We start from the raw sequence: 26,456 nt of genomic DNA, 5'->3' as shown, positions 1-26,456 counted from the left end.
TTTCTCTAATTGCGATTCGACGATCTTTTAGCACCATTTCTTTCACTTTCTGAACATTTTCGTTGGTGTTTGACGTGCTGGTTCGCCCAGAGCGATGTTCATCATTGATATTTTCTCGGCCCTCTTGGAATAACTTATACCACTTATAAACATTTTTTTGCTCATAGTTGACTCACCGTAGGCCACTGTCAACATTTCAAGAGTTTTTGAGCATTTAATACCATTTTTTACACAAAAATTTATACAAACTCTTTGCTCCATTATTTTCAACAAAAAGAAATCACCGAGTACGCAAACACGTGTCTAACCTTTAAGTCTCTCACTTAAAAACAACACATGCTATATAGTCAAAACTATGAACATATGATCGTGACTAGTGTACCAGCATAAAAAAAAAAAATTTAACTTAGAGTGTAAAGAGCGCACCCAATTCAAAAAGTCACCTTTTTTACTTTTTGATCACACCTCGTATTTCTTGATAAAGTATTGTTAAGTATAAATAATTTAAGTAAAGTGCCAAAAAATAATACATTAACTTATTCTATAGTTCATTTGAGGCATATTGAAGCCATTAAAGCGAATAAATGAGTAAAGAAACGGTTTTTGTTTTTTTTTATCCAGGTTGCCAAATTTTTAAAAAACTGGAAAAATTGTTAGCAATAGAATATAATACAATACAATTTACAGATTTTTCCGAGTCTGTACCGATAAAACTCTCAGAAGTACGCCATTTGAAAAATTTCGAACGTTTCCCAAAATTTGAATTTGACGCCAAAAATTTTGAAAAAATTTAAGTTAATATCAATTATTTTTATCTTTAACTTCCAATAAGAGTTTTTGGGATCGGTTGAGAAATAGCGGAGGTATCTTTAAAAATGGAAATTCACCATTTAGGGCCTACAGCGACCTCATGAGTGGATTGGGGTCTGAAAAAATAAAAAAAAATTTTTTTTATAGTACACTACATACATGAATTTTTTAGATTTTTTAGAGCTAAGGCAGTTTTACCCCCCTTATCCGGCTAGGCCCTTTTGTATCGGCTTTTGCCATGAAACGAGCTTTCATTTGAAAAACATCGATACATACTATAAAAGTAAAATAAATTTTACGTAAGATAACATATTTGACAGAAACCTTATGTGCTATTAGAAAATAAGTACTTGACTTTAAAATATCAGAATAAAATAGAATATAATCGCTTTATTTTTTTTTTTTCATGTACAAATTTTCTGCATACATGCTTTCAAATTGCGTTAATTGAGATGTTTGATAAAAAAGATTTCCTTAATTTACTCAGTGTTGCATTCCTTTGACGATTGAGAAATCAACTTTGTGTGACATCTTTGACAAACTCTTACAGGTCTGAAAATTCCCAGTCTCGAAATTTTGGATTCAAATCTGCTGCACCTAGAAGTTAAAAAATATTTTAAAGTGTGGGAATGATTGCTGTGTAGAGATTTTTTAAATAGAAAATATTGTAAAGTAACAATTTAGCATAAACTAATAGAATCGTTTATCATTTTTTACCCAAAAAAAATAACACGTATACATTAAAGTTAAACTGAAACTATTTGTAAAAAAAGTTGGAAACCAAAAGTCTTGGCTGACGTCACATGTAGTGCCATAGAGCATGCAGGATAGAACCCTCCCCATACGCTTATGTGTTAAGTCTATTCTACTGTTGCATAGAATATCCGTAGTAGGATAGACTTAACACAATTTAGCTCATGGGGATGATTCTATCTTGTCCGCTCTATCGCTCTCCATATGACGGCAGTCTTACAGAGGCTCTTGGGAGACGACTTAGATCTACTTTCTACAAAATAAATAAACATTTTCTATAACAATAAATATTTAACCATTCATTACCATTTATAAAATAAATGACAATATTAATTTTCTTTACGCTCTATCGTTGAAAAATTTTTGACATTTTCTGCAAGTAATTTATTCAGCAACTCCTTCAGATCAATTTATAGGGCATCATGTGTAAGGTTCTGCAAAATTCTTACAACTCTTTTCTGGCTGGGATTAATTAGACTTTTTAGTGTATTACTGTGAGTATGAAAAAAAAAAGAAGATCTTGTTATTTGTATTATACATGCCTAAATATTCAAATGAATTAAAAGTTTTAAGTTAGACAATTTTTGACAATTCAACAGTTTTTTTTTAAATACTTTAAATACTAAGCCTTAAAATAAAAATTTTAATGGCTTAGTGGTTATAAAATGTACACCTTCCGGCGTGCAAGGGTAATGTTAGGCGTTTTTTCAAATGTTTTTTTCACGCCTTGTGAGTACTTTATGTAAAACCATGAATAAAAAACTATTTTCAAAAAAAAAAAAAAGCATGCTAACCTCCTAGCCGGAAAAACTCGAGGGTTCACGGGTTCGAATCCCATCGAAATTTATCAAAATTTTTTTTGGGCTTTTTCAATTGGATGAGTACCCAGGATGCCAAAATCCCACTTATCTGATTTTTAAAAACGAGTAGTGAATTTAAACTAGTGATTACTAGAATTCTAGGGGCTTGTTTTTCAAAGAAAAGCTAACACATTATCAGCTCATCGGGCAAAGTCTCAGTTAACTTCAAAAAGGTTGGTACAGCGAGTTAGATGGTGTATTGGAAAATATCTTTCCATTAAACTTGATAATAGCTGGGGTGTGAGTGAGGCTATTGCTGTGCTCTATAAATAGTACCAAGTAGGTTGGATGACCAAGTCATCTGCAGGAAACTTTGCATGAAACCTGCAAGAAAAAATCGCATACTTAGAAAAAAAGAGGCTTGTTATAAAAAAAAAAAAAAAAAAAGGAAGGTAGAGATACGGGACTTACAGGATACGTGAAAGTTTTACATTGGATATACATGGGATTTTAATACTACTACTACTTATAACTACTTATACTACTATTACTACTACTGATACCATGCTAGGCAGAAGGACACCAATAAAGGCAAGTGCCTCTTTTAACCCTCGATAAATTAAGGTCGTTGGTTTCTGAGACACCACGCACTGTTGCCAAATAAAGAAAAAAGTGAAAAAACTCGTGCTTCACTGGAATTTCAGCTAAAAAAAACCCGTTCTATAGCTTATTTTTTTCCTTCTGTTATGCTTTACAAGAAACCGAGTGTCTTGCCTGTGCATCGAAACGCTACATGTATATGTATAGAACGTCAACATACGAATTTCTAATAAAATTTAGGTTTTTTCTAGATATCGCCGTGAATTTTAGATGAATTAAAATAATTTTTAAGATGTGGAAAGTTTAATGCTGCTCTCTTCTTTTCTCTATCCTTCTGTTTATTTTATCTTTTAAAACGCTCTACTTCTCAATTATAGCTTGCTAGCTACTCAAAGTTTAAAAGAAAACTGTGAATTGCAAGCAAAAACAAATATGTATATAGCAACAAAAATGTGTATATATATATATACATATATATATATATGTATATATATATTAATCGATGTCAGTTGTCAAGTACACGGTCCCTTGATACTAACTAATTTTTACAAAGAAAGACAATAAAATTAATAAAATATTATGCAAAAAAGCATGAAAATAGAATGGGAATCAACCCAACATTCCCTTCTATATCGTAGGGAGGACTCTTTAAAAAAAAAAAAAAAAAATAACTTATACTTTGAAATCATGTAATTTGAATAGAAGTTTTTAAATACACTTTGAATATTTATTTACGGGGAAACTGTCCATAGCAACCAGGCACTATAGTCAATGACAATTGCCCATGGGAAGATGACTATTTGGGGAAATGTCTGTATCTTGAAATTACACTTCATTTCAAGATGTCACAGCAAATTTCAGCTTAATAGTAATAGTTCTCGATAGAAGTTTAAGATAGTATCATGTAAAATTATTGTACGTATAAAAAAAATTTTATAGCCAGATTATAATTTTGAACTGCTGATTCTATCGTTTTTTCGAAATAATGTAGCAAATTTTAAATAATGATAACTCCCAATAGAGAATGGAGATAGTATTTAGTAACGTTGTGTAGGTTTTGTTTTTAATTTTTGGAGTCAAATTCTAATTTTGAACTGCTAATCTTGTTTTTTTTGGAGACGTTTTTTGAGATAATATAGCGAATTTTAATTTAATGGGGATAATTCTTGATGTGGGTAAAAAATTGTATCATGTATCATCACTGTAAGTTTTCAAAAATTTTTGGCTTCAAGAAGTATTAAAAAATCCACAGTAATGATACTTCGTACTACCTTTCACCATCTATCAAGAATTATTACCATTTGTTTGAAATTGGCTATAATATGTCGAAAAACAACCTTATTCCTTCGAAGATATGAGATAATTACCAATTCAAAATCTGAATTTGGCTCCAAAAATTTTTATAAATTTGGTTATTTTACTTGATACTATCTTTAACCTACATCGAGAACTATTACGATTCAATTGACATTTACAGTGTTGTCTCGAAAAAAATATCTTTTCTTCGAAATTCATATTTAACAGCTTACAATTTTTACTTGACGCTAAAAAATATTAAAATATTAAAAATATTAAAATTTACAATTATGATGTTTGTTATTATCTCCAATCTCCATTTAAAATGTTTAGTAACTTATAGAGTAAGTATTAAAGAATATGATCCTACAAAAAAGTTGCATTACTATCGATCTGATCTTGCTAAAATTAAGTGTGGTTGTTGAAGACTATTAAAGCTACAATCCTGCTAAATTTTAGCTCTTAATGTTTATGCGAGAGAGTGAGAGAGAGAGTTATTAATTTTTGAGTAGGGGGTCAAATAACGAGATTTTTTGCATTTTGCGGGGAAACCACTGGACCAATTGAGATGAATCGGAGCTTATTTTGTTCGTCTTTTCGCCACACATATTTCTATATCTTTTTACTTTTATTTTAAGGCTTATTGTTCGTTTCTGACGCTAAAAACAGTGTTTTATCATTTTTGCCATTTTTTTTAAGCCTCAACGGAAAATATTTTTTGTTCGATTTTATTACAATCGATTGGCATTGTTTAACCCTCTGCAACATATTTTTTTCGAGCCATTCTGAATTTCCATTGCCAAAAACTTTATTTGACCCCATTATAAGGGTTCTTGAATCCATAAGTCATACTGATTTATGTAAAGTGAAATTACAATATCGCATTCAAAACCCATCAGCTTTCCAGGCAGAATCAATCCAGAATATTAATAGTCAGAAAATTGTAAATATTGACTTTTATATAGTAGTAAAACAAGCCATTGGCTCAATGTGTGAAAGCAATCACGCCATTTATAATTATCAGTTGTTTAAAGAATTACTTGTGTCAGAACGTTATAGTTAAATTTGTGAAATAAATTTATGTATAAATTGCTTAGAAAAAGGTTATAAAGTTAAAAACTGTCCGAGTCCTTGAAGGTATAGGCATTATGAGCAGAAGCACCATACTCTGTTGCATAAAGATCATGGTAATTGAGTCATTCAAATAATCAGTATTCAGTGTCAAACGGTCAAAATGAGCCTAGTCCACCCAATATACAGACTCATATTTTAATTCCTTAGTCCTTGGGTGCTTTTCAAGCTATGTTAGCAACTGTTATGGTATGGGTGTCTAACGGACATAATCATCGAATTTGGGTTCGTGCATTGCTTGATCACGGTTCAACATGGTCCTTGTTTCGGAGGGGCTGGCTGAGTTTTTGGGAGGTCAAGCGATTGGCGTTGATGCTTGCATGAGTGGTATTGGGAGTGTGTCTACTGGGTTGGCACGAAGTGCCATTAAGATTGTTATTTCAACTAAGGAAAATCGGGTAGTAGGCCGAATACAAACTCTAGTTTTGCCGAGAATTATTTTATATGCACATACTCCTGGGCTAAATTGGAATCACTTTTCTCATCTTCTGAGTATTCTGAATTTATGCACGAATATGAATTGTTGAATCACATGACACCTGTAAGTGCTTTGGACCAGGCATTCAGTCAAGTTGTATATTCACCGCATCACCCCATTATTAAAGATAATAGTAAAACAACAAAACTCAGAGTTGTTTTGAATGCATCGTCTAAAACAAAATCTGGATGTACGTTAAATGATTGCATGTTGACGGATCTCAAACTACAGTCTGTACTATTTCTGGTACTTTTGTAGTGGAGAATTTACCCGTTGATTTTAGTTGCTGACATCAGGAAGATGTAAAAACAAATATTGGTTTATGTCAAGATAGAAATTTTCAACGTATATTATGGCATCATGATACTAATAGTTCTGTCATCGATTACCGGTTAAATACTATAACTTTTGGTACTAGGTCTGCTCCGTCTCTGGCATTAAGGGAGATCAAGCAGCTTATAGCTGATAAAGGAGATAGGTTTCTTTAAGCTGTTCCGGTTTTGTGTCATGACACATTTGTCAATGATTTTTTGTTTGGAGCTCACAGCCATGCGGAAGCTCTAAAAGTGCGGGATCAGGTTATACAGCTTTTGAGCCAGGCAGGATTGGAATTACATAAGTAAGTTAGTAATGATGTAAGTCTTTCATTGAAAGCCAGTTTTAATGGGTATGAGTTGGATTGGAGTTCTGGAACATAGACTAATAGAGGAGTCAGTGTGTTGGGGGTTCGATGAAGCCCGGTGTCTGATAATTTTTTGTTCTCAGTCAATCTATAAGTTCCATCCATTTTAACGAAGCGCAGAGTCGTATCATTGTTATCGAGACTGTTTGATCCGTTGGGTTGGATTTCTCTGGTTATCAGAAAGGGTAAGATCATCATGCAATAGTTATGGTTGTTGGAAGTTAGTTGGGATCAGCCATTACCGACTCTGATTTTAAGTAAGTGGAAAAAGTATTTTTATTATTTAAGTATTTTAAGTATTCGTCTCACGACAAAATTTCTCTGACCCAAAAAATATTTTGAATGAGTTGGATGGATTTACCGATGGTTATAGTGATGCTTATGAGGCCGTCATATACCTTCGAAGTATTAATGCATCGGGTGAAGTTAACGTTTTGTTAATCATTTGTATGACTAAAGTAGAACGGTTAAAAAAAAGTCTATATCTCAGCTTGAGCTCCAGGCAGCTTCATTACTTGCTAGGTTGTTAAAAGCTGTGCGTAGTGCACGAGCATTCGAGCATATTGACTTTCAGTGTTGGTCCGACTCAAGTGTTGTATTGGCGTGGTTGAGGAGACATGTACCTTATTAGAAGCTATTTGTGTCAAATAGAGTTGCTAAGATACATGAATTGCTTTCTGATCATGAGTGGAAGCACGTTCCTACCAAGTCCAATCCTGCTGATCTGGCTTCTCACGGTTGTAATCCGAATGTACTAGTTGGAAACCAGTTATGGTGGAAAGGACCATGCCGGGTGATTGGGTTATTAATAGATTGGCCTAATCTTTTTCCTGGATCTCCTGTAGATATCTGCATGGAAGCTAGTGATATAGCTCATCAGTTTACCGTCAAGCCTGGTCATCAGCTATAGATTATCAATTAGTCAAGACACCTACATATTTAAACCTGCATTTTAACTTGTTTCTAATAAAATAACATGAAGACAGTGCATTCTTAGGATAAAAGTGATTTATTTCTATTAACATTATCATTATTTATTAATTACGTTCAGTTAAACTAAAATCATTTTATTATAATCTTTTCTTTATTTACCATTGCTTTTATGTTAACAGAAATAATTAAATGCTTAGTAACATTTAGGAAGGTGCTTGTTTTTAATTGCTATTTCAATTTCTTTTGTAATAAGCTTTTTTTTTAATAATTAATATCATTCTAAATTTAAATAAAAAATACTTGTATTAGGCATACTGGATTGTTTTATTAAAGGTGCTTGTCTATTTATTCATACTTTAATTTATTTAAAATAAAAAGACTACAGTGCACTAGATTATTTTATTAAAGTAGCTTATTCCATTGAAGTTGTTTATTTAAGATGAAAAGACTAAATCGTACTGAATTATACACTTATAAGTGCTTGTTTATTTATTAAAATTTTAGTTAATTTAAAATGAAATGATCAGAGTAGACTAGATTATTGTGTTAAAAATGATTGTTTATTAATTAAATGAAAATCAAGAAAACTTTAGTGTACTTAATTCTTTCGTGCTATTTTAATAATTAACACTTTAATTTATTTAAGATAAAAATACTAAAGTGCACTGATGATGCCGTTAAATGCCATTATTTATTTAATGCTATTATTTATTGAAAAGAGTACACTAAGTTTTGGGTTAAAGGTGCTTGTTTATGGATTAGTGTTTTTCTTCATTTAAAACGATACACTTAAGTTCACTGTGTTATTTGGTTAAAAACGCTTGTTTATAATTAATATTATTATCAAGAAGAAAAAGAAGGATTGCACCTCTTGTAACTATCCATCGAAGCTTACTGAATGGTATCGACCTTTATTAAAAAGTGTTTGTAACGTTAATTAGAATGCAGTGTGTGTTGTTAGTTTATAACTGACATAATGGACTAATACGTTATTTTCCTTAGAGCCGTCAATTTATAACACGTAAAAAAAATCAACATATTTAAAATTGATTATCAACACAATTTTTGTAAGCACTCATTTATTTAAATCAGTATAATTAAACGGTATCTATAAAAAGAAAAAAAATTTACAGGTGCGAATCGAAGGTATGACTAGCAAATACGAAAATGATTTAGTCCGCCTGGCTACAAAGGTCTAGCCCTCCTAAGGTATTAGTGTAATATAGAAGTTGTGTATGTATAGCCATATATATGTATATATCACATGGAGAGAGAAAGGAGGAGTAGGGTAACTGGGGTACAGACTCTTTCGAGCTAGTTGCGCCAGCCTATAGCTTGTGAGTTTTTAGAGTGCTGAACACTGCTTTGAGGTGAATGCCGTCCCATCTTGCATTACTGTCTCTGACTATCACTGCAAAGGATTCGGGTTCGATTCTCGGTGTCTGTACCATATGAAAAACTTTTTCAACACATGTATTACATATAATGTTATGTACAATAATACATGTAATACATAACATATACATACGTTTGAATGTGCTATATGTGTGCGATACATGTGTTATACGAATATTATTTAACTATGTATATAGATATATATACACTTCTAAATTGCTATGTATACACTTTACAAAAAAACTATATATATATATATATATATATATATATATATATATATATATATATATATATATATATATATATATATACATATACACGACAATATAGTTTTTTTATATATATTATAGTGCTTTACGTCCAGTTCTTGTTAAGGGCACTACTCTGGGCACTTGGAACTTGGGAGAAAAAAGGGTAGAGGAATGGGAGGCCTCCCATTACTGGGAGGGGGTGGGGAGAAATTAGGCAATTATGCTGCAAGAAGGTTGTCTAAATCCTCCTCGAGGAGCATTGCGTGGTGAAAAAGCCCATGTGAAAATTCACAGAAGAACTTATCCGAAAAAGTCGTACTAGCCGGGAATCGAACCGTGGTCTTCTACGTGCCAACCCACAACCTAGCCAACTGAGCCACCACGCGCTCCGACATTATAGTTACAGTTACTGTACATACTTACATATAGATATACACGTTTCACCACATGTCTGTATATATATATATGCGTGCGTGTGCGTGTGTGTGTGCAGAGAGAGAGAGAAAGAGAGAGGCCCCAGTGGTGGAGTGAACAGCAACGGAGGAGCGGACCAGACTTTTCGTTGCATATTTCCCCTCATAGGGCTGTTCACTGTCCACCACAAAATGTTGTACATCAAAAAATTTTGTTCTATACTTAATGTTTATTGTGTCAGCATAAGTATAATCAACAAAATAAAAAAAAAAGATGAAAATAGTGTTACAATAGAAATTTGAGTAGGTTGTTATACAGCCTCTGCAATTAAGTATTTAAATAAGTACATCATAATTTTAGTAACTAACGTTAACATCAGCATCGTTATCCTATATGGTTATTAAAGTTATTAATGAAATCTTTCCACATTAATATTGTTTCAATAAATTATTTTGATTATGTTTGAAAAATTTTTTCTAAATGTTCTTTCTGCAAAATTTATTGTAATCATGTAAAACAACACACATTTAATATATTGACTGTAATTTTAATAATAATAGTAAATACTGAAACGGTTTTCCAGATAAGTGATATTTACTTGTGTATATTTTGTAATTGTTTAAAATATATAAGATTTAGGACCATTAGGACCCTCAATACTTTAGTAAGATGAAAATGCTTCAATCTTGTAAGCCAAACTTAAAAATAACAAAATATTGTTTCCTGGTAAGTTCAATGAAAAAGAGGCAAAATTTTTTTATAAACGAAATTTCTTTTTTTTTAAACTTAAACTAAAAATCCACTACAGTCCAAATAGTAAGCAATTTATTAGAATAAAGAACATTTATTTATTATTTAAAACATTTATCTAAAAAGGTAATCTTGACTTATTTATCCTGAATTTCAAATTTTCTATCCTTTTTCAAGTGCATAAGTATTATGAAAAGCACCTTGCGCTAGCACATAGTTACGCGCTTTATCATTAGCACAAAATATGGATCCACCATACAAAGTGTTTAGCACTTGTCACCCAAAATTTAAGATTATAGAACAAGCTGAAAACCAATTTTATTCGAGTAATGATTTTTGCTTGCTATATAACGTTATCATATATATTAGTCAATGTAGAAATTGCTATGCAAACCTAATGAAAACGGAGAATACTTTATATATTATGACATCAATAATTTATATGGGTGGGCTATAACCTAATCACTACCTTACAGTGGTTTCAAATGGACATAAAATATTGATGCAGTGGGTATTACGATACTGGAATTGGTTGTATTCTTAAAGTACTTTGTACGACAAAAATTTGCTATACAATGCATTATTGAGCACTAAAACCAGCATGACAGTATGATTTCTAAAAAAAAAAAAAATTCATTGAGTATGGAAATTAAAGCAAAATACATGGTTAAAGAAGTTTCTGGACCTGAGTAGTATCAAACACCAAAATGCGAAAAACAAATTCACGAAGATGTTGCTCAAACTGTTTAACAACGCAGTCTATGGGAAAACGATGGAAAACGAGCGAAAACACGTTGATGTAAGACTCTGTAATAAGTGAGAAGGACGATATGATACAGAAGCACTTATTGCTAGACCAAACTTTCATAGTTGTGGTGTTTTTGATAATCACCTTGTAGCAACATGTATACAACCTGCATTTACAAACTTATATATGTTGGATTATGTTTTTAGGCTTATCAAAAATACTTGTTTATAGATTTCACTTTAACTTAATGAAAAAATGGTGTAGGGGATCAATCTAATCTATATAAATACTAATAGTCCTTTATTTGAAGTAACTGACACCAATGTATATATATATATATATATATATATATATATATATATATATATATATATATAGTCATGAGTAATTATCCAAAAAAATTCGATGTATGGGATTATGCTCAAAACAGTCCATGCAACAATAGATGAGACAGTAATAAATTTTTGGCCCCATGAAAGATAAATCGGATGGTAATACTATATTTCAATTTGTAGGATTAATTAACAAGATGTACAGTATAAAAATTTATAATCAAAAGCTACTAAAAAAAAGCAAATAGTGTAAGAACCATTTAGTTGTTGTAAAAAAAACACGTCGTCATAAGCTCTTCTCAGAAGAAGAAAATAAAACAGCGTTGAGTTCGTACGACGATAAGCGTTATCTGGTGGATGACAAAGTGATGGAACAGACGTTTTACGGTGGGGCTACTATAGCATCATGCTAGAAAAAAGACCAATAAATGACGGAGAAGAAAAAAGAGAAAAAACCACCTATGAAAGAAGCGAGACTGAAGAGGAATCTACCAATCAACAAGTTTAATTCCTGTCAAACAAAGGGGAAAAGTTATATTTGAGGAGCTGCAACAACCTACTAAGCCTCATCTGTCAACAACGCCAAAGAGAATTAGCATTGAAAATTTCACAGACAAGATAGTGCGTTCTAGTAGGATTGCACACTCATATAATTTTGAAGGTTGTGACACTATCTTAAATAAAAGGCCTAAATTAACTGAAGGTTAGTGAAAATTCGACGTACAATTCCAGTTAAATTAATGCGTGCTCTGATATTTTTTTTAATGCTTCAAGCTGCACGTGTTAGCATACTATCAATAAATTTTTTACTTTAAAATAGCCTAAAAATACTTCTTTTATTGTTACAATAGAATCTTAATAAATTAAATCACATCTGCAGTGGGCGATAACTTCTCACTGAAAAAACAGAGAGAAATCGACAATGATCGCATTCTTATGCTCACAAAACTGAAGAAAGTCAATGCACAAGATTGTGTCTGAGTTGGACAATGAATTGCAAACGTTTCTTTCAAAATAATTATAGAAGCGTTACTAGAAAATTGAAACGATTTAATGAAATTACAAAGAGACGATACTAAAAGAAAAGTATGTACGTTCGTTCAGAAAACTAAAGTTATGCTTTTATATGCATACTTTTGTGATAATTTAAGTGCAAAACATAAATCAAGTTATTTGTATTTTTCAAAAATTTTTTCGACACATTATGATTTTGTTGATGAAATAAGTGTCTGGACAGTTGATTTTTTAGAGTTTCTGCTCCCAAACTTCTAGAAATTGGTTACTTTTGATGATATTTTACATGGTAAGTTGTCGGATTAGTATCGAAAACTTGTGATTTGGTGAAATTTTCAGTAGACTAGTTTGGTGAACATCAATTTTCAAACAATTGCTTGATTTTACTCACTCGTACTTTATCACCCAACAATAATTAAGGTTTTTTTCTTACTACTAGCTTTTTAGATTTAAAATTCCTAATAACATTATTTATATAAGCAGCTGGTACATTCTTGGGTTTCATAGCTATCGTTCAATGTTTCCGATCATTACAGGTCACCAATAACTTGGGTAACATATCAACCCACTTATAGCTACCTTACAAGCTTCTTTTTGTCCCCATAGCATGCTTTAGTATACGATCAAGTCGCTTACATATAGATACTCTAAGACAATTATAAGTAGAGTGTAAATACATTTTTTACTTTTGCATGAGACCTTGAAAATTCGCATTGCAAATTCTTTACTACGATCTATAAATTAGTTGAAGCTCTTTTTTCTATTAATATCGACTTCATAGCTGCAGTCACATCTTTACCAGTTTTATTGTTTATGGGCACAACTCACGCAAAATTTGAAAATACATTGATGATTGTAAGCATACATCTATAACCTTTATTTTTACAAGCATAAGGTATCATCTTTACACATATAGCCTGTTATGTTTCATTCAAATCGTGAACATCAAACTTTGGACGAAGATAGTTGTGTCTAGCAGCTTCATGCAGTCCTTTTTCTACTTCTTCCATCTCTTCTAACTGTCTCCGCGAGTTATTTCATCTCACTAGTACATAACGCAAAGTTCCAAAAACAGTTGTAACGGTTAACCATAAAAACTACGCCACAGATTTTAGTAAAATTTTGTCTACTGATTCTTGATACTTTCTGGATGATTTTCGCAAAGATCGTTTTTTCGGTAATAATAGTTATTATTAATAATAGCAATAAATAAGCCCAAAGTTTTGGAAAAAATGCTAGCTTTCCACTTTAGTTCAGTAGGATTTGCTAGGTGGCGTTGAAGTGAAATAGAAGCCACCTGCAATGAAATCCAGTGAGTCTGGTTATAATATTCTCAAATATAACGTCGATTAATAAAGTCGTTCACTGTTAGTACGTGAAGAATAGAGCTTTTAATCGTTTAGCTGGGTATCCCAACTATCAACAACTACAGTTTAGAATGGGTTGGAAACCTACGCTAGATTCCGACCTGGATTGTGAAGATCCAGCACAATATCAGAAGACGTCTGGCTAGAGCATAACTAGCTCTAATGCTTAAGGGTGTTGTGGCTGTTCTTTTGACCAACTTAGTGCTGCCTAAGCACTTCTTATAACAACAATAAGCTTAAGTGAATAACCTTGGATAATTCTGACAAGTTTCATTTTCTAGTTTCTGACTGATCGTATCACCACAGGTTTTTCTCAGAGCCATCATGAATCCAAACGTTTAATAAACCACCATTAATCTTATCAGTCTTTTTAAAGACCAATTTATTATTTCGCCAACAAACATTTTTTTACTACTATTTCCAAAAAATATTATAAAGCAAATTCCGACACTGATTCACCCACTGATAGTTTATATAAAGCTTGCCACTTTTAAACCAAGTCAGTTATTCACTGGCAAACATTAAGAGAGAAGTTGATCGTCAGGAGGCTGGGAAATCCGGTGACTAACAATCCTGCATAACCCTCTCAATTCAACCAATTATCAGTAATCCTTTTCGAGGTATGCGTTAGGCAAATTAAAAGTAAAATATAAAGGAGAAAAAAGCATGAGCAAACGGAACAGTTTTTAACAGAAAAGCGATACAAACGAACTTCTACCTTAGATCATCAAAATGACTGAGCTCCGTGATAAACAAAAAAAAGTCCTTAGGGTGCCAACTTTTCCAACATAAAACTAGGAGGGATTGGAAAAAGCACTACAACGAGCTCCAGTGCTTTAAAACGTTATGATTTTCCTCAGGATCAGTCTAATGTGACAACAGCAGATCAAAGAAGATCACCCTAAGGTATCTAGGTAGTCACCTTTGCTGGAAACTTTAATCAGAAAGAGTTTAGCTCACCACTCCTTTTTAGAGCAATCCAACGTTAAACTACCTTACTAACAAAAATATTACAAAAAAAAAAATGCTTAAGAACTTTTTTTTTGGGGCTTACAAAATTTTTTACAATGCCTATAGAGTTTTAATAAGGCGAATCGAAAGGAAAACTTGAAATGCCTTAAATTTAAAAGTCAAGAAATTGACGCCGAACGTTGATCGAAATTAGAACAGCAGCGTCAAAATCGATGTATAAATTATTTATTAGGTGACAAATCGGCTTTCTATTATAACGTTGACATTGATTATTTAAATCTTACAGCTATTTAAACAGGTAGAATAATATATTTGTATTCATTGTGTTGCTACAAAACAAAGAAAGGAGGGTCCAGGACTCTGTTGCTATGGTGGTGAAGTTTTGTAATAGAATAAAAAAGTTTTTTAATACACATTTTTTATTGGTTTTTAATATTTACAGCTTTAACAAGTATCTTTTTTTATATATGATAACGTAGAGAAGTCCAAATAAATAGCCATTTACAGGGCCAATAATTATTTTAGGGCAGAAAAATCGCACTGTTCTTTTCAGCATCATAATATATATATATTTTTTTTTACTTCCTGACAGCTCATTATTCGACCAAAACTGCATGGATTTCAAAGAAAAATTTTTTTCATTAGAAGTTTTTTATCCTGGGAAGTGTCAACATTCGATGCAAAGTTTAAAACTGAGAGCATTATACATTACGTGGGAACACACTAAGGTGCTCCACTCAGTGAATTTCGGGCGAAGCCGAGACAGGTGGGCTGCTAGTATTACATATTTGCTCCCCAATTTCCTTAACTGTATGTATTTTACGTTAAAAATTTAGTATTGCTTCTAAGAATACATCACCCTAATTGCTTAGAAGTAGAATTATTTATTTTGTTTACCTAAAATAAATTGTTCTTACCTCCTGTAAAGTAGAAAAATTTACAGCATCATAAGGTTAAACAGCTGATGCAACATTGCACAATCTTTTCTCTTCTTAATCAAATTGATTATCTGTGGTAAGCTCATATCCGATTCTTTAAGGACCTTAAATTGATAACCAAGCTTCAAACATAATATTTATTTTACGAAGCTTCTCAACGATTAAATTTATTTCATTAGTATGATCAGGATAACCGCTTAATTGAAGCTGATTGATCATTTTGTTAGGATTATGTAATTTAAGCTGATTGACCATTTTTTTAGGATTGTCCCTGTAAATGTAGTCCATTTGCGTGTTTAGCCTAGAAATTTTAAATGAAGTAACGATTCTACCTTTTTTTTATTTGTGTAAGGTTAAATAATCACGTAATGAAATAGAATCTTTCATTCTTGTATGAATGAATTATTTTATGAAATGTATTTGTATTCAACTATTTAATCTAGTGCCATGTGCTTTTTATCAGGATGTACTTCAAGAGTAACTCCATTTATCTATTAGTCAGTGGATATCTTAAATCCTCTATGTGGATTTGACTTTTTTTGAAATTTATAGGTGAGTCACCAACAACGTATTTTCCGTTGTTTTATTTTCTTATTCTATCCCTTTAGTCTAGTTCTGACTCATTTCCATCAAATGGTATGATTTAATACCATATTAATAATATAAGTAAATTTTTATTCATATAAAGCACTACTAGACAGTATGGATTTATAAGTAAATTTTTATCCATGCAATGTACTGAATCATGATCGTAATCACTTTTGTTAATGACGGTATTATAGTCTTTGATAGTATCATCTAACAAAAAAGTATTGCCTTCATTATTCCTATCAGTATTAGCTAATTGGAACATTGTTGTGTATATATTCTCAATTTATGGCTTAAGAGGCTTCAAAGACTCTTTAGGCGGAGATTCAAAGCTTACTAGAAGATTTTTTCCTTCTTTGGGTCATATTTAATTCTAAGAAGTGGATTAGTAACAGGCTCAGAATCTCTTCAATCTGTTTACTAAAATTTTCTCAGCCTAACTCTAACAATCGATGCTTATGTCTAACAGCTTCTCTTGTTTTTTTAACTTGCCAAAGAACGATTTTTTTCTTACGAAAATCGTCGATATTAGCCGCTTAATAGTTGATAATAGACTAATACACATATTCATGAGCATGAGTTTATCCATGATGTAATTAGATGAGGTGCGTTACCCAACAGTCACAAATTAAGTGCGTTCTTGCGCACATACACGATTCTGCCATAATGTAGTTTTTGTAATCTGCTGCTGCCTGTGTAATCAAACGTTCATGCATCTGCTTGGTATTAGAATTATAAAAAATTCCTCTGTATTCAGTAAAATTGTGTTCTTATTGGAATGGAAAAACGGAAAATACTGAGATCAAATATTTTTCATTTCCCAAGCAGCCAGAAATTTAAAAAAAATGGATTGAGGCAAGTAATAATGAGAAACTTAACCCTAAAAAATAGAAAGTGTTAACATCAAGTAAATATTTTATTTTTTTCAAAATAATAACAAAATCATTCATATAGGTAGGGCATGTTCAACTCATTTTACTTCGGAAAATTTTGTAAAAAAAAAGAATACTTGATTGTCCCTGGGACCATAAACATGTATATTTTGTCAAAATTTGTGGTTCCAACAATGAACTTGGAGTCTGTGTACGTTAACAATACTCTTCTATAATAATGTTAACTTGTGAAGTGAAGAAGATAGTGAATTAATAAATCCTGTCACTCCTGTAGGTGTGCAACTAAACGAAAAAAAACATAGCAAGGCGGAATCGGAGACGTCTGATAAAAAAGCTAAAATGAACTTGACAAAATGGACTGAATTTGATTTAATAGAGCTTGAATTTCACGATACTTATGTGTTTAAATCTGTGACATTACAAGTACTTGAAAGGTATTGTATTTTTACATATATTAATAGTTTCATATCCTTACACATAACAATTATAAATAGTTCTTCCCACATATATTAATAATTACAATGATTTTGTTTAGTCAACAGGAGCAAAGCTTAACATATATAAAAGATGTAAGCAGCTCGTTAGTTATTGATACGTACGAGGAATAAAATATACAAATGCAACATGTACATGTTGATCGATGGAGTTGCACCAGTTAAATCAGAGAGTACAACTACTGTTGCATAATCTTAATCAAGATAACAAGTATTTAAAAAATTTAAACAATTCTTTGAGGAAAAAAAGTTCTGTATTAAGTAAAAAAATTCAGTACAAACGAATAAAATTGCAGCAAGATCGTGAAAAATTACGTTTAAAACATGAAAAACTCCATCAAATGCGTGAAGAGTCACAATTGCAATATATATTGCGGTATCTGAGAAATAATGTCATCCCTTTTCCTACTTTATCTACTTTGCGAAAAAGAGTAGCTTCAGTTGATTTAAACCCTGGAATTATTAATGAAGTCTTATCGATCATAAACGAAAAAGGGAAAAGTGCGTTGAAAAAAGTGAAAAAAGTATGCGTTTTATCGTTTGACGAGTTGTATAGTTCACAGGATGTGAAAACTGACACAGTAACAGAAAAAATAATAGGCCCTCATAAAACAGTTCAGTTTGGCATGGCTCATGGTTTTTTTAAACGATGGAAGCAGCCTGTACATTACAATTTTAACACGCTATTAACAGCTTACATAGTTCAAGAGACCGCTAGTAAATTTTACGACGTAGGATTTATTGTTGTTGCATTTACAACAAATCTTAGTTCTACTCATGGTTGTGCTCACAAGGCTTTGAATATTGTAATTTTAAAATAAAATGATTGTTGGTTTTCCCATCCAAGCGATGAAAATCTGAAAATGTTTGTCTTTGCCGATCCTCCTCATCTATTGAAACTGATCCGTAATCACTTTCTGGATTCTAATCTAACGTACGATGGACACGTCTTCAATAAAAAAGTTCTTGAAGAGATATTACTGTTTAATAATAAAGATGTAAAAATATCTTTCAAATTGGATTGGAAGCATTTGGACGTCACTAGTACTGAGAGGCAAAAAGTTTTTTTTGCTGCGAAAATGTTGTCTAACAATATTGCTTAAGCCATAGGATGTTTTGGAATGAATAATTTCTTAACAACACCAAGCTGGAATGAGTGGGTTGATTTTTTAAAACTGTAAATCAATGGTTTGATGTTTTCAACAATACGTGTAAATATGGTAAAACATACTAACTGTGAGCATACGGTATTCACCTAGCAAGTCAAAACAATATACTAACTAAAATGACCAATTACATGTCAACCATTAGAGTTGCAAATCACAAAATACCTCTCCCTTTTCAAAAAGGTGTTATGTTGGTTAATAACTTGATTCAGCAACTTTTTTTATATCTTCAGTAACAATATAATAGCAATGATATGAACATAGAATATATTTTGATCAAGAGATTAAATCAAGATGTTGTTGAAAATACGTTTTCATTCATCCGAGGAATGGGTACTGCGCACAAGAAACCGTCGGCTTTGTAGTTTGTTTATAGATTAAAGTGGTATACACTTGGTAAGGACTGTTATGATATGTTTGTTGAAAACATTAATACAGAGATTGACGGCAATACTTTATTATTACAAATTCCGAATGACAAAAAATCGAAATCCCTTGAATCCAGTTCTCTAGAGAATACCAGGATAAAAGAAATTTTAGGACCACTGTTTGGTGATGAAAGATTTGATATTGTAGAAAATAATAAGGATGAAGGTACGATTCTATAGTTTTAGTATTTTAGATGAAAGAAAATAAATACCTATTATTTATTTATTTATAAACATGCATTCATTGACACAATCAAAATGTATTCACATGTGTACATATCGGTTTAGCACAACTACTATATATTTAAAAATTATTTTTAGTTTTTTTTTTAAACAGTTTCAGTATTTGCAGTTTGTAAGTCAACTAAAATAGTTCTTGTTTCGTAAATTTAACTATACTTGTTAAATTATAGATGTTGCTGGACCCCCTGAGACTGCTTTAGTTCAAGAAATAGTAAAAGAAGAGGCATTAGTGTGTGTTGTGGGCTACGTAGCACACTGCTATAGAATAAAATATCCTAATCTTGGAATACCAACTCGTGAGATGTCTATTGCAAATATTCCAAGTTGAATAGTTCATGTATCAAAAGGCTCGTTGTTATATCCTTGTGGAAAATTGAAAAAAGCTGCAATGGTAGTCGAAAAACTTTTTTCTTGATTTCACAGAGATGGGTTGTCGGAAACAGAATAAATTTTTCAAAAATTAGCTGCCTTATTGAAATTGAATTTAAGTTCTAAGTATTTTTCACCCTATGAAGTTCTCTTGTGTCTTGTTAAAACACAGACATACATAAGATTAAGGCATCTGAACAAAACAAGAAAAGACTCTTACAATAAAATAAGACAAAGACTCTAAAATACTACTCATAATATTTAAATACAAAATAAATTAAAATATTTTTTAATGTTAAAAAATTTATTCATGTATGTACATGTACATAAATCAGTTGTACATTATTTTTTGTTTCTGTTTTAAAGCATTGCACCACATCGGAATCGATGAATAGCTTGAGATAAACAGTAATTTTACACACAAAATAAATAAAGCTGTTACTAAAACTGACAAAATATTGGCCATACAATCACTTAATTACATTTAATGGTACCTATAACATCGTATGTATTGGCTGTATTTTACTCATTACCCATTTAACGAATAGTTTCTACCGTTACAAATTATTTTATTATGAGAATTATCGCACTAATTAAGTATAGAGCACTTCTACTCATCTTCTACTGCTCAAGTAATTTTGAATCTATTTGCCTACTTTCATTAGCTTCCACTCCAACATGGATGATGCTCGGATGAGTTCACCTATTGGACGAACTCGGATTTGTTGGAAAGCCGTGCGGTAACGCACCTCTTCTATTTACATCATGAGTTTATCTAATATTAGAAAAAAAAGTTTTTTTTTCTTGCGAATTGATAATTTTGCAAATTTCCTTATATTTATAATCATATCAGAACTTTATTTACTCAACACAATATTCATGTACATTTTAAAATCAATAAGAAATATTTTTTTTCCTAAATATTTAAAGAATTAAGGTTGAACGTAATATTGTCTTCATGCAGTTTTTCAAAGAAAATAATTTTTTTTTTTCAGTATAAAGGTGCACAGAGTACAGAGTGAAAAGAGAACATGAATAGTATTCAAGACATTTTATTTCTATAGTTTATTTAAAGTTTTCACTGAGTATAGGCATCTACTTCTGTAACGCTATGGATTTTTTTGTTGCCCGTCTTTGTTCAATGGACACATACGCTACGTTTAATACGTTTTTAATTAATAACAATTTGTGGGGTAATTTTACTACAAAGGATGCCCCCCTCTTTCTTAATTTGATGTATATTACCGTGATATTAAACCAACTAAATCGAGCACTATACGTGGGTGATCGTAATATATATTGCACAACTTACAGTAAGGCGAGGAACTCTACTTTAATAGTACAAAGCACTCAATGGTTCTCGGTTGTTGAGATGATAGTGGATAAGGACGTAACATGCCAAACATATACCAGATTGCTACACGAATATACTTCAAAGTTCATTTCGAAGTAGTTCTCCAGATCTTTCTCACACAAAGAAGGTACAGACTCATTGTAATTCAGATATGCAATCAGCTTGGCTTGTTGCTTTCGTTAGCTATGAGTACTGAAAAAGTCTGCGAATGCGTTGACGTACTGTCACGGTGATCCAATTTTTAGCATACAACGATCGTTGTAATTATGTGTGTGTGTATTAGTCTTATACCGGTAAGTATATTTTTATCAATAGCATCAGAAACTCAAAAGTCAGTACGTTATATGCGTACGTGCATGGTGATGAATCAGTTGCAGTAGTGGCAGGGTGGGGCAGAAGGATGTACGTGGAGCCACGCGGAGTAGTTTATCCATGCATACTCGTCACACAGGTATGCCTTTTTTAACGCAGAATAGAATAATTTGCATCGGGATGACGTTTGTTTTGCTATTGATGAGACCCTTAACATTAAGTTCATGCTTCGGGACAGTTTGTACGACCACCATGCAGTTTTTATTTACTGTATGTAGTACATTTAGTAGAAGTTCTATACACAACAATTCTAGATTTTATAGAATGATAGTGTATTGATGAATGCTGTATGCGTTTCTGCGTAGTGTCATATCTTCTTCTGGAACTTCTGGATACATAAGTTGGCAGTAATTTCGTCTTGTGCAGTGTAATTTACTGTTCTGGCATGGTTTTGTTTGTGTTATTTGGAGATTATTACATTAAAAAAAACCCTACTGATTGGTGCTGTGCGTATGTTACATTGAAATGAAATATAATATGCAGATATTGTTACTTATGAATTTTTTTGTTTTAATAAAAAAAAAAATAAAAAATTTCCTTAAAACAAACTGCATGAAAAAAAATATTACGTTGTAGCTCAATTCTTTAAATATTAAGGGAAATTGTATCACAATTTATCAAAATAGAGGTGTGTACATACAACCACAAGCACACAAGCACACACTCGCACAAACATACACAAATACACACACACAGTGTTAAGTGATGACTTGCATAAATTAAAAAATTTAGTATTTTATCCTGTTTTTAATATATATTATCTCTTCTTTAACAATAAAATTTTAAGACTCTTAAAAGAGTCATCCTCAACGAAAGTCGTCACCTAACAAAAATGACTGCATAAATCATGGCTCTCGGAAGGGTCGAGTAACAACCAAAGCGAGTCGCTAAATCTTAACACATACAGTCAGCGAGTACCAGCCTTAAAGCATGTGAGACAAAGAAGTTCTAACCAAAGCTTCTCGCATGGTGTATTTCTTCGCACGGTGTTTCAGCCAGTAGCCCACTGATGCTGCTCATCGAGAGCAAAAGTTAGTAATTAATAATTAAGTAACTTGCTAAAAAGTGACTTGATGTTCTTTGTTTTCTGTGTCTTTTTTTGTACAAATAATATAAAATGAATTAATATAACACCAACAGAAGAAGAAGCTTAAGTTATTTGAACTCATAGTTAATAATAGTCAACAATCTAGGTACCAAAGTTGCCTAGTACTCGAAGCTGCTACAGAACTAAACGTACTTTAACACGATTATTCTATTCAACTTCCTCTCTTTTCCTTATTATAAATAAACAAACAGTTCGACTGTCTGCTGTCTCCACAGCCTGCAGAGGAGCGTGAGACTACACTCCACAATCTTCAGTTCCAAATTCTAGGCAAGATTAAATAATGGTAATAGTTATTTAACACACACACGCACGAACGCTTGCGCACATACACACACATCTTCTTACATCATATAGTTCATGGTGTAAGGAATACCTCGTCCCTTCTTCTCCTGGTGACCCCAAAGGGTTTGTATTTGAGCTTATCTTATTTGTTTCACGACCCTAATTCGTCCTCAAAGCCCCTACTAGAGCTCCTAACAGCCACTCAGTTACCTCAGCTACTTCCACATAATTTTCTTGACCCCAAAATACCCCCCCACATCATATTTGTAGAATCTTCCTGACACCATATTAACTATCACGGGCTCCGATGCATACCCAAACACACACACACACACACACACACATACACACACACACACATATATATATACATTTATATATTTTTAAATTAAATTATCAGTTTACATATATAAATATTAAAGAATTATTGCAGTTTTTAAATAATATTAGATAATATTAAAATAATATATAATATCTAAATATAAGCTATTATAAAAGGAATATTAAAAGGTCTTCCAGAGCGGCGTTGGCTCAGTGGTAAGCGTGCTTGCTACTGATACAACGCTGTTCTAGGGGTCGTGGGTTCGATTCCCGGTGAGTGCAGATTTTTTCAAAAAACTGTTTTCACCGGAAAAAGTTCCTATGTAAACCCGGCTGTTTCGGGGCGGGTTTTTCCGTGGAATTTTCCTTCAGAGTAATTCCAGGGTTTTTTCCTTGCTCCACAGGTCTTCGGGCCTGGGTGAATGCGAAACAGTGTAAGGGGCCTAATAGGTAGGGATTAACCGGCCCGATGCCAGGCAGGGATCGCCGGCCTTACTGGCGAGGAGTGGCCCCTGAAACATGGGGCTTCTCCGGGGATGCTAATTAGCCTGGATCCGATGCTTCGGACCCAGGCTACACAGTGGCGAGTTGACCCGATGCACTTCCCCCCGGTGCAGAGAGTGTCAGCTTAACTGACAAGGTGTGTTACACCGGAGATACTTCCACTGTGCCCATGGTATGATTTGTATGGTATAAATTAAAAAGAGAGGATTTAATGGGTGTGGCAATACACCCCCACACATAGGTGGTGAGTGGGTGGCCCCGGCGACTGGGCCAATAGGCTATCGCGGTAACCCGATACAAAAAAAAAAAAAATATTAAAAGGTCTTCTACCACACGAATTAAAATTAAAAACAAATGCTACAGTAATGTTAATGAGAAATTGAAGTACATAAGACGGTCTCTGTAATGGCACAAGATTAAATTAACAAAATTATTTAAGTATAATATAGAAGCAGAAATAATAACGGGAGAAAAAAAAAAGAAGCAAAGTTTATATTCCTAGAATAACATTGAATACTGGCACCTCATCATCATTACCTTTTGTCTTTCATAGAAAACAGTTTCCCTTTGTATTAGCATTTTCTATGTTTATCAACAAATTACAAGGACAGAGTTTTGATTCCTTAGGATTGTATATTAAAAAACCTTTATTCTCTCACGGACAATTATGCGTTGCTTTATCAAGATGTAAGAATCCAAAAAGAATTTTTATTCGAATTAAATCTGAGAATACATCAGAAATTGAAAATATTGCTTAGCAAGAAATTTTTCAGTAATTCAACAATATGTAACTTCAAAGATCGTCACATTCAAACAGACATATGTTAATTTATAAAAACCATGAAGAAAAAAAATATGTGAAAAATGTGGAAAGGGTTTTAAAAGAACAGATAGGTTAAAACGACACATGAAATGTTAAAACATTAAATTAACAGAACGAATTACTGTTTTAAAAGCTTAATTGTGTTTGTCTATTTAATTATACCTTCTCTTGAATTCTGTCTTTTTGTAAAAAAAGTCCTCAGTGAATCAAGAATTTTATATTTGGGTAAAGTACACATGGACCAAAAAGAGATTCCGAATGTAAAAGTTCAATTAAGTTAAACAAATAATGGTCTTCCAGAGATATATATAGTAAGTAAGGGGGAGAGAATAGACAGAGGGGGACCTATGATCAGTGACTTGAAAAACCCTAAAAACGAGGTATGACTTGGGTACTAAATCACATATATTTTTTAACATTACAGATGGTAAAATATTCTATAAATAAGTATTTTTTGGGGGGAGTTGGAGGAGGAGCCAGGAGGAGCGGGGAGGAGCGGGAGGGAGCGGGGGAAGGTTACTCAAATATAATTTGATTAAAAATGACGTAAGAACAAGCAAATAACTATATAAATCGAGGGGAGCTGGGGGGGAGCTGAAGGGGAGTGGGGAGGAGGAGACTCACTTTTGTTAATACAGCTATATAATATAGGTAGATATATATATATATATATATATATATATATATATATATATGTATATATATATACACTTATAATTTGATTTGAAAATTTATTTAATTAGAAAACGATAAAGAGATGTAAATTTATAAAATAACCTAATGCATGCATGTATATATGTTGGTGGACATTATATGTTGATGTTTCATATATTTATAACATAGTGAATGTACGGATATGTCAGTAAGGACAGTGTTTCCATTATTCTGACGTATATGATTTTTAATCAAGACACACCACAGCCCACCACTGATCTCATTTACGCTTAAATATGTTGAATTTTCAATACATATTTTTATATATACTAATTTACTATAAGTTTAAATTTTTTTAAATAGAAAAATCAAAGATAAAAATTTTTTTTTACTAAAGGAAAATTTTTTTATTCGGCTCTATTAGTAAGCCCCGAAACTATCAATGTATCCATCACCAAGTCCTTGTTATTAATCTATTCAAGATTAATATTCACTTACTTAAACTGTTAATAGATAAAGTTGGGTGAATATTCATAAAAATTGATAAGTTGTCTTCAAAGGAATAAATACGTACATCGATTCATAGCATCAAATGTGAATCCAAACAAAATTCATTAAGGAAGATCGATTTAATGGACATGGTACAGGTAGTGCACCTGTCATCAATGTTATTGTCAATAAAGCATAAAGAAAAGAAGAACTGAAAAAAAAGTTTTTGTAGTGTAGTAAAAAGTATTACTATATTGCTGTTATATTTATGCAATGCATGTAATCAAAACAGGGAATTTGTTATAAGAAAGTGAAGTATACATTTGCTCATGATTTTTTGTAAGAGATCACATGAACACCGTAGTTTGAAAATGTAACCTCACTTTTTACGTGTCAATTACATCAAAGTGTTAGTGATTTAAGCTTTAAGAGTTATATAAGCTTCATTGTGCACTCAATTTATAGTAAAAAAATAGCTTATGCATATACATTAACATCTTTTTAATATTTCTGTAATCATAGCTCAGACCCTTGAGCTTTTAAAATAAACTTATACATACATTCACACATATTAGTGGACATTATTTAATGGTATATACATTAATAACATAAAAAATGTATGCAAACGTCGCTGTCGTTATTCTGACTTATACTTTTTTCCAACACACGTACTCTACTACCCTCTACCGACCTCATTCATA

At 32.1% G+C, this 26,456-nt stretch overlaps 1 protein-coding gene across 1 annotated transcript in view; it reads right to left on the bottom strand.

Annotated features, from left to right (window-relative positions):
- Positions 1-1,210: 1,210 nt before the first annotated feature.
- bchs (WD repeat and FYVE domain containing 3 bchs) overlaps positions 1,211-26,456 on the bottom strand; it is a 1,547,413-nt gene continuing 1,522,167 nt past the window's right edge. Inside the window, exon 46 of the mRNA XM_089597159.1 lies at positions 1,211-1,407. Coding sequence (XP_089453285.1) covers positions 1,290-1,407 — 118 coding nt within the window. The 3' untranslated portion in view covers positions 1,211-1,289. The remainder of the gene's footprint in view (positions 1,408-26,456) is intronic.

Source organism: Copidosoma floridanum, unplaced genomic scaffold (genome assembly GCF_036245765.1).
Source record: "Copidosoma floridanum isolate Cflo_tuat_1 unplaced genomic scaffold, Cflo_Japanese_pri ptg000030l, whole genome shotgun sequence".
Classification (NCBI taxonomy): domain Eukaryota; kingdom Metazoa; phylum Arthropoda; class Insecta; order Hymenoptera; family Encyrtidae; genus Copidosoma; species Copidosoma floridanum.
The sequence above is the reverse complement of the archived record's forward strand: the minus strand, read 5'-3'. Positions and strand labels throughout refer to the sequence as shown.